At 43.6% G+C, this 13,572-nt stretch overlaps 1 protein-coding gene across 5 annotated transcripts in view; it reads right to left on the reverse strand.

Annotated features, from left to right (window-relative positions):
* The window catches only part of CAMK1D (calcium/calmodulin dependent protein kinase ID), a 488,630-nt gene that overhangs the window by 8,860 nt on the left and 466,198 nt on the right, over positions 1–13,572 (reverse strand). For all 5 annotated transcript variants that reach the window (XM_049881986.1, XM_049881983.1, XM_049881985.1 and 2 more), the window contains 2 exons: positions 7,874–7,986; positions 6,507–6,585 (listed from right to left, as the gene is read on the reverse strand). In XM_049881986.1, coding sequence (XP_049737943.1) covers positions 6,507–6,585; positions 7,874–7,986 — 192 coding nt within the window. The remainder of the gene's footprint in view (positions 1–6,506; positions 6,586–7,873; positions 7,987–13,572) is intronic.

The following is a 13,572-nucleotide window of genomic DNA, read 5'->3' on the forward strand; positions in this document are numbered from 1 at the left end:
AGAAAAATTCCTGGTACTAAAAGGACTAGGGCCAGTCTACTTTAAGCTGCGTCCTTGATATTTAGTTCTTGTTTATTCCTTAGCCTTTTCTGATTGTCAGGGAAGAAGTTAGGTTTGCTCCTGACTTCCTTTCCTTGGGGTCTCCCCTCATCCTACTATTTCCTCCCTCTGCTCTATCATCCTCCCACTTTCTCTTTTTAAGTCTCACACCTCCTACTTCTCCGTCTTGACTTACAATCTCCAGTTTTACTAATTACCTGGAGGTCAGCTCATAGCTCATTCTTCTCTCACACAGACCCTTCTCAGCCTAAACATCATCCTCCATCTATGCCCAACCACTTGGCCTCACCCCCAATTTCAACCTCTTCTAGGCTTTGACCATTCCATCTTCCCCTTCTTTAGCACCAAACTGTTAAATTCTAGGTTGGCATGGATGCCTAAGAAGTAGTTTATTGAGTCTGGGAAAAGTTAAGGGGCAGATGCCAGGGACTGTCCACATCCTCCCTGGCTGGAAGGTAACTGGTAAGTGGGGAAAGCTTTCATCTCGCAGACCCAGACTGCCCTGGCATGAAACAGCCTGGATGCCACAGGCTATTCCTTCCAACTGCTCTGGGAAGTGAAAGGAAATGCTTAGGGCTTAGTCAGTCAAGAAATTATCCCTGAATAAAGAATATTTTCCCGCCCACCCAGACTTTCACTTTAGAACTGAAGACATGGTTGATGGACCAGACATTCACTCTGTGCAATGCTGACCTAAGTTGAGGATACTAAGTTGAGTCTGAGAGTTTCAGCAACTCTCCCCCAAATACACTCCCTTCTTTTTTCCAGCAAGGATGAAAATACATGCCAAGGTGACAGTAGGAAATTAACTGTAGAGAATCAGATTTTTATTTCCCATAACTGTCAATGGTCTCCTTTTCCCAGACACACACATCAATGAGAGAGAAATAGGATAGCTGAATGGACAAATATGTCCTAAACAGGAGCAATGGGGAGATTCACGAGGAACTGTACAAGTCTTGATTAAGCTTTCTCTCCTAGAGAGCTCCTGTGATTGCTTCCTCCTACACTGTTTATAAAATCTATGTCCTCAGAACTCGATGCCAATTCAAACTTGTCAGTGGCCAACTCTTTCTTGGAAACAACAGGGCAGAAGTGGTAGGAAGTATGGAATTCCCTGGGCTGAGCACTGCCTCAGGACAGAGAGCCCTGTGCTCCAAAGCAAACAGTCCGGTGATGGGGAGCCCAGGACTCCAGAACTTGGGCTCCACTGACTGTCAGCAGTGTGGCCTGAAACGCTTTGAGCCTCGGTCCTGTTCCCTGTAGTTTGCTTCCCACACCTTCTCTGTAGGTTCACAGGAGCTGAGATGTGAGGAAAATGCAAATGCCCAATTATTTTAGGAATGCTTCAAGCTCACTTCCCACAGTCCTAGGGTATACTGTGGCTGGGGAAAAATCCAGTTGGGCAGAAGGTGGCCCGAGCACCCCATCAGGCACTCTTTTGGGGGAGATACAGCTACCTTGGGCCACAACAGCATAGAACAGTTTTCCTCAGATAGGCACCACCATGAAAACAGGATAGCCAGGAAGTTTACAATGACAATACATGACACTCACTGATGCTCAGCATTACTAACTTCAGAATTAGTCATCAGAAAAATGGGAGCCACCAACACTTAGAATTGCAAGCGATCTTAGTTGTCATATAGATTGTCTTAGGAATTGATAAACACATCTGATACAGAAAGATTTCTTTATAAATCTTGTACACACACACATATGTAAAACTATGGGTACATACCTTTGGTTCTTGTCTCATATTCTCCCTTACTTTCCAGTCTTAACCCCTGTACTACTGACGGTGAGGCTCTCAGTTGCTAACCGAAAAGGTTGGTGGTTCAAACCCACCCAATGGCTCTGCGGGAGAAAGACCTGGCAATCTGCTTCTGTAGATTACATCCTAGAAAACCCTTTGGGGCAGTTCTACTCTGTCACATGGGGTCACTATAAGTTGGAATCGACTCAATGGTATACAACAACAAAACAACAACAAACAATGTAGATGGCATTGATAGAAATCACACCCTTTTGAGGCCTGTCTTACTATCCTTCTCTCTCACAGATCATCATCATCTTTCCTTTTTGTGTTTTTGCTCTTTGTATAGGGTTTCCTCTACCTCTACAGCTCTGATATTGTGTTTTTCCAATCACTTGCTCAAGACAGGCTTGGCAATGCCTGGTGGGTAACCCAGACAATGCTTCACCAGTCTCTTGGGCTGCTTCACAATTCCTGTGGACAACCAGAATTCCCAGCTTTTTCCATCTTTCCAACTGTTCTAATAGCTGTTCCGTGGATGGAGCCCAGAAGAGCAGATGGGGTCTCAGTGAATATTCAGGAGAGGCTGCAGATGCCACCCTGACCTGCAAGGTACACGTGTTTCCCCCAGGTGGGCATATTGCCCTTGTTCGTTGTAAGCCTTGGAGCTGGCTGAGTGCAACCTCTGGTCCTGATGGTCAGTACTGTCACTTTAGTGTTCTTGTCAATGAAGCTGGAGACAAAGGTTCAGAACAATTCAAACCAGATAAATAGACTCTGCCAAGGTTCTTCCCTGTAACTGTAAAGCGAAGACATCCTGAATGGGTTCCCACTCTGCCACCTGCAGTTCTCTGCTCTCTGGCCATCAGTCAGCAGCCTGTTTTGTTCCTTACCACACACTACAAGAGAAAGAGGCTTGGGAAACATCTGGTAAGAACGAGCCAGCTGCTTTCTACTAGGAGAGACTTGAAAAGTGCCCTCTCCTGCCTAGAGTGGCCTGTTTGGAGGCTAAGGGAAGGTGTCTGTGAGCCCTCGTGGTGCAGTGGTTATGCACTTGGTTGCTAACTGAAAAGTTGGTGGTTCAAATGCGGAAGTCTGTGATTTCAGCCTTGGAAACCCTATGGGGCAGTTTTACTCTGTCCTATAGGGTCACCTTGAGTTGGAATTGACTCAACGGCAACGGGCTTGGTTTTGGTTTCTCCTAGCTCTAGGTGGCCCTGACTAAGTTGACAAGTGCAGAACAACAGACGATGCTCTCTGGATATAACTGATAGGCCAAGACCACAGCTTCCAGGCTGGTGATGCTGAAAAGGCTATGTATGCATCACTGGAATAATTATTCTACTTTCTGCCAGCTCTCAGCTGAATCCATGTTCTCCTTTGCCCAGGTAATTTTATATAAAAGAGAAAAGCGTATCATAAATGCAGGCATGTGTGGAGTTTCCATGACATTTGAGCCGAATACATTCATGTTTATCACTTTCCAATGTTTGACTTCTTGAGAGCTTTAAAATGCACAGTAAAAACTATAAAACACTGGAGAAAAAAAAAAAAAAAAACACCTCTGCTTGTACAGTTCCAATGCTAGTAAATCTTACAATGTGGCACATGTTGGTGACTCCAAAGTCTTCATCTCTAGCTTGACCTCTCCTGAGCTCCAGGCTCAAATAGCAAACTGCCTCAGAGCTCTTGATCTAGATGATTCCAAGACTTCGAATTCAGCATGCCCCAATTTTTTTAAAGCTGAACTCATTCTCTTCCACTCAAATCTGCTTCTCTCCCCAGCGAAATCATCCTTCCGGTCCCTTAAACTGGAAGCTTGGGAATGATTTTAGCTCCCTCTTTGCCCCAGTGTACACCCCACCAGTGTTCTGTCCAAGACCTGTAACTTCTCCGCTCCTTGAGTGTCTCTCACAGCCCCCTCCTTCCCTCTCTGTCCCTGTTGCGCTGCCTTTGGGCTGACCTCCACCATCTTCCTCTGGGACAGCCTCACCTCCACCTCTGGTCTGCCCCTTCTCGCCACCATCCCATGCCCCCTCTTCCACAACTCATCCTCTACCCTGCAGCCAGACCGAACTGTCTAAAATGCAATCTGATCACCCTGCTTAAAACTCACAGGGGCCCCCACTAAGTTCCTTAGTACAGCACAATAAAATAACGGCAACTCATATATACTTGAAATTTATTCTGTGCCAGGTACTTTTCTTCTTTACACGTATTATCTCATTTAACCCACCCCTTCAAATGCATCCCTACAGGATATACGTTGTTGTCACTTATTATTCAGTTCCACAGATGAGGCCCAAAGTGTTAAGCAGTTTGCCCTAGGTCACCCAGGGCTTGGATTCCGCCTATAGGAGAATTCACACCAGAACTCTGCTACTTCCTGACTTCCTTTCTAGTCTCATCTCTGGTCCCTCTTCTTTGTCTATTCTTACTCTAGAAACATCAAATGCCTGTGACACCATGAGTGGGTGTGAAGTGTTAAGCCCCCACAGTTTGGCCCAGGTTGCTTGTCCTGTGTGGAATCCCCTCTGCATTCTGGCTCACTTGGTGGAAGCCTTCTCGTCCTGTAAGACCCAACGTGGGCATCAACACTTCAGCGAAGTCTTTCTGGTTTCTGCTGAGCAGACTCTGCCCTACTCACACCCCCCTCAGTAAAGCTGATCTCTCCCTTCTTTGGTTCCTCAAAAATGTTTGGTGAAGAAAGACTAGGCTTTTACTGGCCTTCCTGGCTTCTACAGAGTGGGGCTGGATTAGTGAATGAGCACTAAGAGGCAAATCACTTCACTTCTTTTGAGCTCATTTTCCTCCTCTGTGAGATGATCTCAACAGTCTTTCACAGTGTTAAAGCTTATGAAGTAAGAAAACCTCTATCTTCACTGTCACTTTGACGTATTGTCCAAAGTGCCATTAAAAAATATCAAGATATGGTAGCACAACATGGTGAATGTCATTAATGTCACTGAATTGTAAACTTCAAAATGGTTGAAATGGCAAGCTTTCTATTATATATATTTTGCCACACCAAAAAAAAAAAAATATATATATATATATATACATGCATATACATGTTGCTACTGGGTGCCACTAAGTTGATTCCGACTCATAGTGACTCGGTGTAATGAAGTGGAACTGCCCCCTAGGGTTTTCTTGGCTGTAATCTTTACGGAAGTATATCACCAGGTCTTTCTCCCGTGGAGTCAATGGGTGGGTTTGAACCGCCAACCTCTGGTTAGCAGCCAGGTAGCACTTAAGCATGTGTCATCAGGACTCACATATGTACATATATATATATATATACATACACATATGTCAAGATGATATAGCCTCAACCCTGCTCACTCTTGGAAAATTCCTTCCTTCTCCCCCAAACCCTCTCTTTCTTCCCCTTCTTCCAGAGCTGTGGCAAAGAACATAAGCAGTGGAATCAGTTTTGGCTGGAATCTTGCTTTGCCATTGGCTAGTTTTGTAACTGTAGCTAAGTTACTTTACCTTTCTAACTCAATTTCCTCATCTCTGAAATGGAGAAAAAACCTACCTCACAGGGTTAATTATGAGGTAAAAATGGAATACTATTTTAATGCAATCAGCACAGCACCTAGAACATAACAAGCGCTAGTGAACAACAGCCATTATTACACATGAGAACACTGTGATATTGAGTTCACTGAGATCAGTACCTTTAAGCAGATCTCCTTTGAAAGGTTAACTAGCATATGAGACTTAGGAAGAATGGTACAGAAGATGATAGACTAGGCAGGGTATGGTTTCCTAGAGTGCTTGTTGGAGGGAATTTCTCCTGAACCCAAGGCCCACTTATTTTTATCAGCTACTTTGCCATGCGTGGCGTTTGTTTCAATATGGATGCTCATGGTGCTTTAATAATAACCAAAACCGGTTGCCCTCAAGTTGATTCTGTCTCATGGCAACCCCATATGCTCCAAAAGGTTTCCAGTGGCTGATTTTTCAAAAGTAGATCACCAGACCTTTCTTCCAAGGTGCCTAATAGCTACAATTAATTAAGCATTTATTATGTACCAGATATTGTGCTAAGCCCTAAACATGCATAATCAATTATTCCTCAAATCAACCCTGTACTTTACATATTGTTATTCTCATTTTAAAGATGAAAAAAGTTGATGCTTAGAGAAGTATAAACCAAAAGTCACAGCTGGTAGATAATGAAGCTGGATTCACAACTAGTCAGTAGCATAAAAACAGGTGTAGCTTAAAGCACACTGCTGAAAACATCGTGTAGAATGCCATAAACTGTCCAGGAATCCTTTTGGAGTTGAAGAAACACTAACATGAGATGCACCTTAAAAGGAAAAAAGTGTAACTTCAATTCATCCAACTACTGAGGAATAAACTCAAGAATAATCTCCAGTCTTAATGCCTCAGTGGGCAATTATCTTCAATAAAAGCAACCCTAAAAAGCTTCATGTAAAGTGAAAAAGCTACAGCCATCTTTCGTGCACACTTAATTTCTCATTGGTGTAATCAGAAGAAGACTGTGTCCCAAGGGAACAAAATAGTCAACTACTGGCTCAGTGGAAGGAGTAGAGCCATCAGTCAGAGTGAGATGGGATGATTACCTGTGGTTTTCACAGTTAAGAACAGCCCAGAGGAAGTTTATACTGGGAAAGCATTAGACGACATGGTCTTGACCCTGGGTGATTTTTCTTACCACGGGTGCCGGGCTGCCTGCTCACACGTGTATCTTTTATTTGGATCTTTCTCCATCAAATTCCGAATGAAGTCTTTAGCTGTTTAAAAACAAAGCAGAAGGGTAGGAATGAGTTTGTGTCTTGAGATGTGACAATATGACACCACCAGATTTTTGAGAATACAGTGTGTGCCATGGGGAATATAAGACCAGCCCTCCACTGGCCCTACTGTACTTAGACACAAAGGGTACGCAGTACCAGCACTTGGGAAAAAGGGAGGCCAAGGCTTGGGACACCAAGTGAGTGAGGCCTAGGACTCTGGCTCTACAGCTTCAGTTTCCTTCTCTCTAGCAGGTGTCTCTCTAGACACCTTCTGTTTAAAAAAAAAAAAAAAAAATTTAAAGAAGAGATAAAATATCCTCATAATACTGTGTCTTTTATTGGGCCCCCCACTGCTGGAGAGTGCTGTTTTGTTGATGTCCCTACGTGTTTTAGACATCGCTGATTCAACAAAATTCGCTGAGCACCTACTAAGCTCGCTAGGTCCTGGCCTAGGCACTGGGGATACAAAACTTTCAAGAAGCATCATCTGTAGCCCACTCGTTAGTTGCTGTCAAGTCAGCTCCAACTCATGGCTCAGAGAGGTTTAGTCAAAATACTTGGGGCTTGGGTTTTGATTTTTACCCCTGAGGAAGAAATGGCAAACTTTCCTGGGAATATTTCAGTGTGGCATAGTAGATAAGACGTGGGCTAGAATAAGAACTTGGGTTCAAATCCCAGCTGTGCCACTTGCTAGCTGTGTGACTTTGGTTGAGTTATTTAATCTTCTGGTGCCTCAGTTTCCTCATCCATCAAATGGGATAATAGTAAGACCTACCTGATGGTTTGTCCTGAGGACTAAGTGAGTTAATACATGTATAGAGCTTATAGTGCTCAGTACACAGTAAGTGCAAATAAATGTTAGTTAATATTGTTTTGCAGTGTAGTGGTTAAGAGCTCAGCTGCTAATCAAAAGGTCAGCAGTTTGAATCCACCAGCCACTCTTTGGAAACCCTATGGGGCAGTTCTGCTCTGCTCTAAAGGGCCACTATGAGTCAGAATCGACTCAATGGCAAGGGGTTTGGTTTTTGGGTAATATTGTTTCATTCCTGGAGCATCCAGACCAGGGCTAGGAGTGGTAGATGGGTGAGCCCCACATCCCTCAGCCTGGCTCAGATCAAATGGCCCCAGTCTTTCCTCAGCTTTGCAAGTCAAACCCAAATATGTAGCTCATGAAGCTTCTTTGGGAGCCTTGGGGCCGTTCTGACCCCCACTGGGCCTGCCAGGGTAAGATGGTCTGGTGGTAGGGGTCCCAGGGACTGCCCACTGGGAGGTGATGGAGACCTACCAGAGTCAGAGATGTCGTCCCAGTAGGGGGAGTCAAACTCATATTCTGCCTTGAGGATCTGTTCAAAGAGTTTGGAGTCATTTTCGTCATAAAAAGGAGGGTAGCCACAGAGCCTGGAAGACAAGATGGCATAAGGATCTGAAACTTTTTTATATCGAAAGTGGTAGTTTTAGATTTTGCCCAGAAGAAACAGATATTTATCAATCGAGTTTAAAGAAACCTGCCCTGTGTGTGCTACAAATATAATCTCAGTAAAGAAATCACACATTCTATGGGTAGCAAAGAAGTAAACTTCTGATTTAACAAGCAGCAGAAATCGTTAACTCAGGTAATGATCAAAGATAAATATATGTTTGGCTTTACCTTACTTTGCATATTATTAGCCACAGAGTACAATATACCCTAAAAACCTACCAAACAACCTTCTTTGTATAAATGCTATGATCTTCTTTTCTGTGAGTGTATGGTGGGTTGGTGGAAAACAAGCAAACAAAATATATGCTTCGTAAACATTTCAGGACCCTTCTAGGTTTATTTTATTTCAAAAGTCATCATAGGAAGAAAAGAAAATTCTACAACCTTGTTGCCATAGTGGCCCTAGCCTGCCATGCTCAAATTGGGTATTTGAAGGGTTATAGTCTTGCCCATTAAGGAGTCCTGGTGACGCAATTGTTAAGTGCTCAGCTGCTAGCCAAAATGTCAGGGGTTTGAACCCACCCAGTGGCTCCACAAGAGAAAAGGCCTGGCAATCTGCTCCCATAAAGATTACAGCCTAGGAGCCCCAATGGGGCAGTTCTACTCTGACCTCTAGGGTCGTCGTGAGTCAGAATCAACGTGACGGCAAACAACACTCTTGCCCGTTAATATGTGGTATCAGCAGGGGTTAGCACTACGATAATACTGTTATCCATTTCAGCCACTGAACAATTTCAAAGTTGATTTTAAAAAAATCTTATTAGGATGCTGGTGCAAACCACTTATTGTTCTAGAGGTACCAGTATTCACCTGACAAACTTAATAGGGGTAGAAATTTTGATTAAATACCCTAAATACAAAGCATTCCATAGAATCACGGATTCTCCAGTTCTGTGCTCAGTTCCAATGTGACTTTTGTTGCTGTTGGGTGCCGACGAGTCAATTTCAACTCATACTGACCCCATATGACAGAGTAGAACTGCCCCATGGGGTCTTCTAGGCAGTGTTTTTGTTGTTGTTAGGTGCCGTCGAGTCAGTTCCGACTCATAGCGACCCTATACACAACAGAACGAAACACTGCCCGGTCCTGCGCCATCCTTACAATCGTTGTTATGCTTGAGCTCATTGTTGCAGTCACTGTGTCAATCCACTTCATTGAGGGTCTTCCTCTTTTCCACTGACCCTGTACTCTGCCAAGCATGATGTCCTTCTCCAGGGATTGATCCCTCCTGACAACATGTCCAAAGTATATAAGATGCAGTCTAGTCATACTTGCCTTTAAGGAGCATGCTGGCTGCACTTCTTCCAAGGCAGATTTGTTCATTCTTTTGGCAGTCCATGGTATAGTCAATGTTCTTCCCCAACACCACAGTTCAAAGGCGTCAACTCTTCTTTGGTCTTCCTTGTTCATTGTCAAGCTTTCACATGCATATGATGTGATTGAAAATACCATGGCTTGGGTCAGGTGCGCCTTAGTCTTCAGGGTGACATCTTTGCTCTTTAACACTTTGAAGAGGTCCTTTGCAGCAGATTTGCCCAATGCAACGCGTCTTTTGATTTCTTGACTGCTGCTTCCAAGGCTGTTGATTGTGGATCCAAGTAAAATGAAATCCTTGACAACTTCAATCTTTTCTCCCTTTATCATGATGTTGCTCATTGGTCCAGTTGTGAGGATTTTTGTTTTCTTTATATTGAGGTGTAATCCATACTGAAGGCGGTGGTCTTTGATCTTCATCAGTAAGTGCTTCAAGTCCTCTCCACTTTCAGCAAGCAAGGTTGTGTCATCTGCATAATGCAGGTTGTTAATGAGTCTTCCTCCAATCCTGATGCCCTGTTCTTCTTCATATAGTCCAGCTTCTCATATTATTTGTTCAGCATACAGATTAAATAGGTATGGTGAAAGAATACAACCCTGACGCACACTTTCCTGACTTTAAACCAATCAGTATCCCCTTGTTCTGTCCAAACAACTGCCTTCTTGATCTATGTAAAGGTTCCTCATGAGCACAATTAAGTGTTCTGGAATTCCCATTCTTCGCAGTGTTATCCATAGTTTGTTATGATCCACACAGTCAAATGCCTTTGCATCGTCAATAAAACAGAGGTAAACATCCTTCTGGTATTCTCTGCTTTCAGCCAGGATCCATCTGACATCAGCAATGATATCCCCAGTTCCACGTCCTCTTCCGAAACCGGCTTGAATTTCTGGCAGTTCCCTGTCGATATACTGCTGCAGCCGTTTTCGAATGATCTTCAGCAAAATTTTGCTTGCGTGTGATATTAATGATATTGTTCTATAATTTCCACATTCGGTCGGATCACCTTTCTTGGGAATAGGCATAAATATGCATCTCTTCCAGTCAGTTGCCCAGGAAGCTGTCTTCCATATTTCTTGGCATAGACGAGTGAGCACCTCCAGCGCTGCATCTGTTTGTTGAAACATCTCAATTGATATTCCATCAATTCCTGTAGCCTTGTTTTTCACCAATGCCTTCAGAGCATCTTGGACTTCTTCCTTCTGTACCATCGGTTCCTGATCATATGCCACCTCTTGAAATGGTTGAATATAGACTAATTCTTTTTGGTATAATGACTCTGTGTATTCCTTCCATCTTCTTCTGATGCTTCCTGCGTCGTTTAATATTTTCCCCGTGGAATCCTTCACTATTGCAACTCGAGGGTTGAATTTTTTCTTCAGTTCTTTCAGCTTGAGAAATGCCGAGCGTGTTCTTCTCTTTTGGTTTTCCATCTCCAGCTCTTTGTACATGTCATTATAATACTTTGTCTTCTTGAGAGGCCCTTTGAAATCTTCTGTTCAGTTCTTTTACTTCAGCAATTCTTCCTTTTGCTTTAGCTGCTTGACGCTCAAGAGCAAGTTTCAGAGTCTCCTCTGACATCCATCTTGGTCTTTTCGTTCTTTCCTGTCTTTTCAGTGACCTCTTGCTTTCTTCATGTATGATCTCCTTGATGTCATTCCACAACTCGTCTGGTCTGCGGTCACTAGAGTTCAATGTGTCAAATCTATTCTTGAGATGGTCTCTAAATTCAGGTGGGATATACTCAAGGTCATATTTTGGCTCTCGTGGACTTGCTCTGATTTTCTTCACTTTCAGCTTGAATTTGCATAAGAGCAGTTGATGATCTGTTTCACAGTCGGCCCCTGGCCTTGTTCTGACTAATGATATTGAGCTTTTCCATTGTCTCCTTCCACAGATGTAGTCAGTTTGATTTCTATGTGTTCCATCTGGTGAGGTCCATGTGTATAGTTGCCGTTTATGTTGGTGAAAGAAGGTATTTACAATGAAGAAGTCATTGGTCTTGCAAAATTCTATCATTCGATCTCCAGCATTGTTTCTATCACCAAGGCCATATTTTCCAACTACTGATCCTTCTTCTTTGTTTCCAACTTTTGCATTCCATTCGCCAGTAATTACCAATGCATCTTGATTGCATGTTTGATCAATTTCAGACTGTAGTAGCTGATAAAAATCTTCTATTTCTTCATCTTTGGCCCTAGCGGTTGGTGTGTAAATTTGAATAATAGTTGTATTAACTGGTCTTCCTTGTAGGCGTATGGATATTATCCTATCACTGACAGTGTTGTACTTCAGGATAGATCCTGAAACGTTCTTTTTGACGATGAATGCAACACCATTCCTCTTCGAGTTGTCATTCCCAGCATAGTAGACTATATGATTGTCCAATTCAAAATGGCCAATACCAGTCCATTTTAGCTCACTAATGCCTAGGATATTGATGTTTATGCGTTCCATTTCATTTTTGATGATTTCCAATTTTCCTAGATTCATACTTCATATATTCCAGGTTCCAATTATTAATGGATGTTTACAGCTGTTTCTTCTCATTTTGAGTCGTGTCACATCAGCAAATGAAGGTCCCGAAAGCTTTACTCCATCCACGTCATTAAGGTCGACTCTACTTTGCGGAGGGAGCTCTTCCCCAGTCATCTTTTGATTGTCTCCCAACCTGGGGGGCTCATCTTCCAGCACTACATCAGACAATGTTCTGCTGCTATTCATAAGGTTTTCACTGGCTAATGCTTTTCAGAAGTAGGCTGCTGGGTCCTTTTTCCTAGTCTGGAAGCTCAGCTGAAACCTGTCCTCCATGGGTGACCCTGCTCGTATCTGAATACCAGTGCCATAGCTTCCAGCATCACAGCAACACACAAGCCCCCACAGTATGACAAACGTGCAGGTTCTAGGCAGTAATCTTTTTTTAAATTGCATTTCAGATGAAGGTATACAGCAAATTAGTTTCTCGTTAAACAATTAATACACACATTGTTTTGTGACATTGGTTACCAACCCCATGACGTGTCAACACTCTCCCCTTCTGCACTTTGGGCTTCCCATTTCCATTTGTCCAGCTTTCCTGTCCCCTCCTGCCTTCTTGTCCTTGCCCCTGGGCTTGTGTGCCCATTTAGTCTCATATACATGGTTGAGTTTCTAGACTGTAATCTTTGTGGGAGCAGATCGCCAGGTCTTTCTCCTGTGAGGTCGCTGGGTGGCTTCGAACCACCAACATTGGGTTAGCAGCAGAGCGCTTAACCACTGTGCCACCAGAGGTCCTTAATGTGACTTTCAGTTGACCATTAACACACTTTTGGGGGCCAAAATTTCCTCATTTAAAAATGAAGAGGCTGAATTCAAAAATTTCTAATATTCCTTCCAGTTCTGAGATACCCTAGCTCTGTAACTCCCCTCTCCCAGTTTATCTCGCTGGATAAAGACTTAGGAAAAGACCTTGTATGTGCTGGAGGCACATGGGGGCAGGGGAGGCTCTGGCTGGGACTGGAGAGTGGGAAGGGTGGGTGGGCCTGAGGCTGCAGCTGTATGTGATCAACAGAGCAGAAGGCAGGTGGGCTTGACTCTGGAAGCCCAGGTGCAAAGCTGGATGGCATCAAACGGTTCCAGCTCTAGAGTCTCAACAACCCAGAGGATGGCAGCCACAGTGGGAGTTCTGTCCCCAAATGAGCCCTAAATCTTCCCACAACACCAAAGTTTGTTCAAAACACAGCTTCAGCCTGGAAACCAGTGTAAGAACAAATGAACAGGAATCAACAGATTCCACGCCTGTGAGGGATTGGGCTATTGGCAAGTAAGAAATTTAATAAAGCTTAGAAAAACAGCCTTGGGTCAGTCATTCTTCAGGCGCCTCCTACCCTGAGGTGCAATATCACCAGGCCACTGCTGTGTAGGGGAATGGTTGATGACATTTTTAAAGGCTGTGAGACATTCTGTGGGCCGATAAGATTCAAACTCATCTATCCCCACAAGGTTGACTTAGGGGCTAAGTGCCTGGAAAATTTCACTTTCAAAGATTTGCTGCTTTTGGCTAAATGAACCTCAGTGCTTCTGAAACCACCAAGCACATATTTCCCTGCCCAAGGAAACCCTGAAGCAGGAGATGGATACGTAAATACGTCCCATAATGAGGATCTAGGCTAAATGAAATGCGCCTGTTAGGAAAGGCATTCGGCTGCT

This window comes from Elephas maximus, chromosome 4, assembly GCF_024166365.1.
Source record: "Elephas maximus indicus isolate mEleMax1 chromosome 4, mEleMax1 primary haplotype, whole genome shotgun sequence".
Lineage (NCBI taxonomy): Eukaryota > Metazoa > Chordata > Mammalia > Proboscidea > Elephantidae > Elephas > Elephas maximus.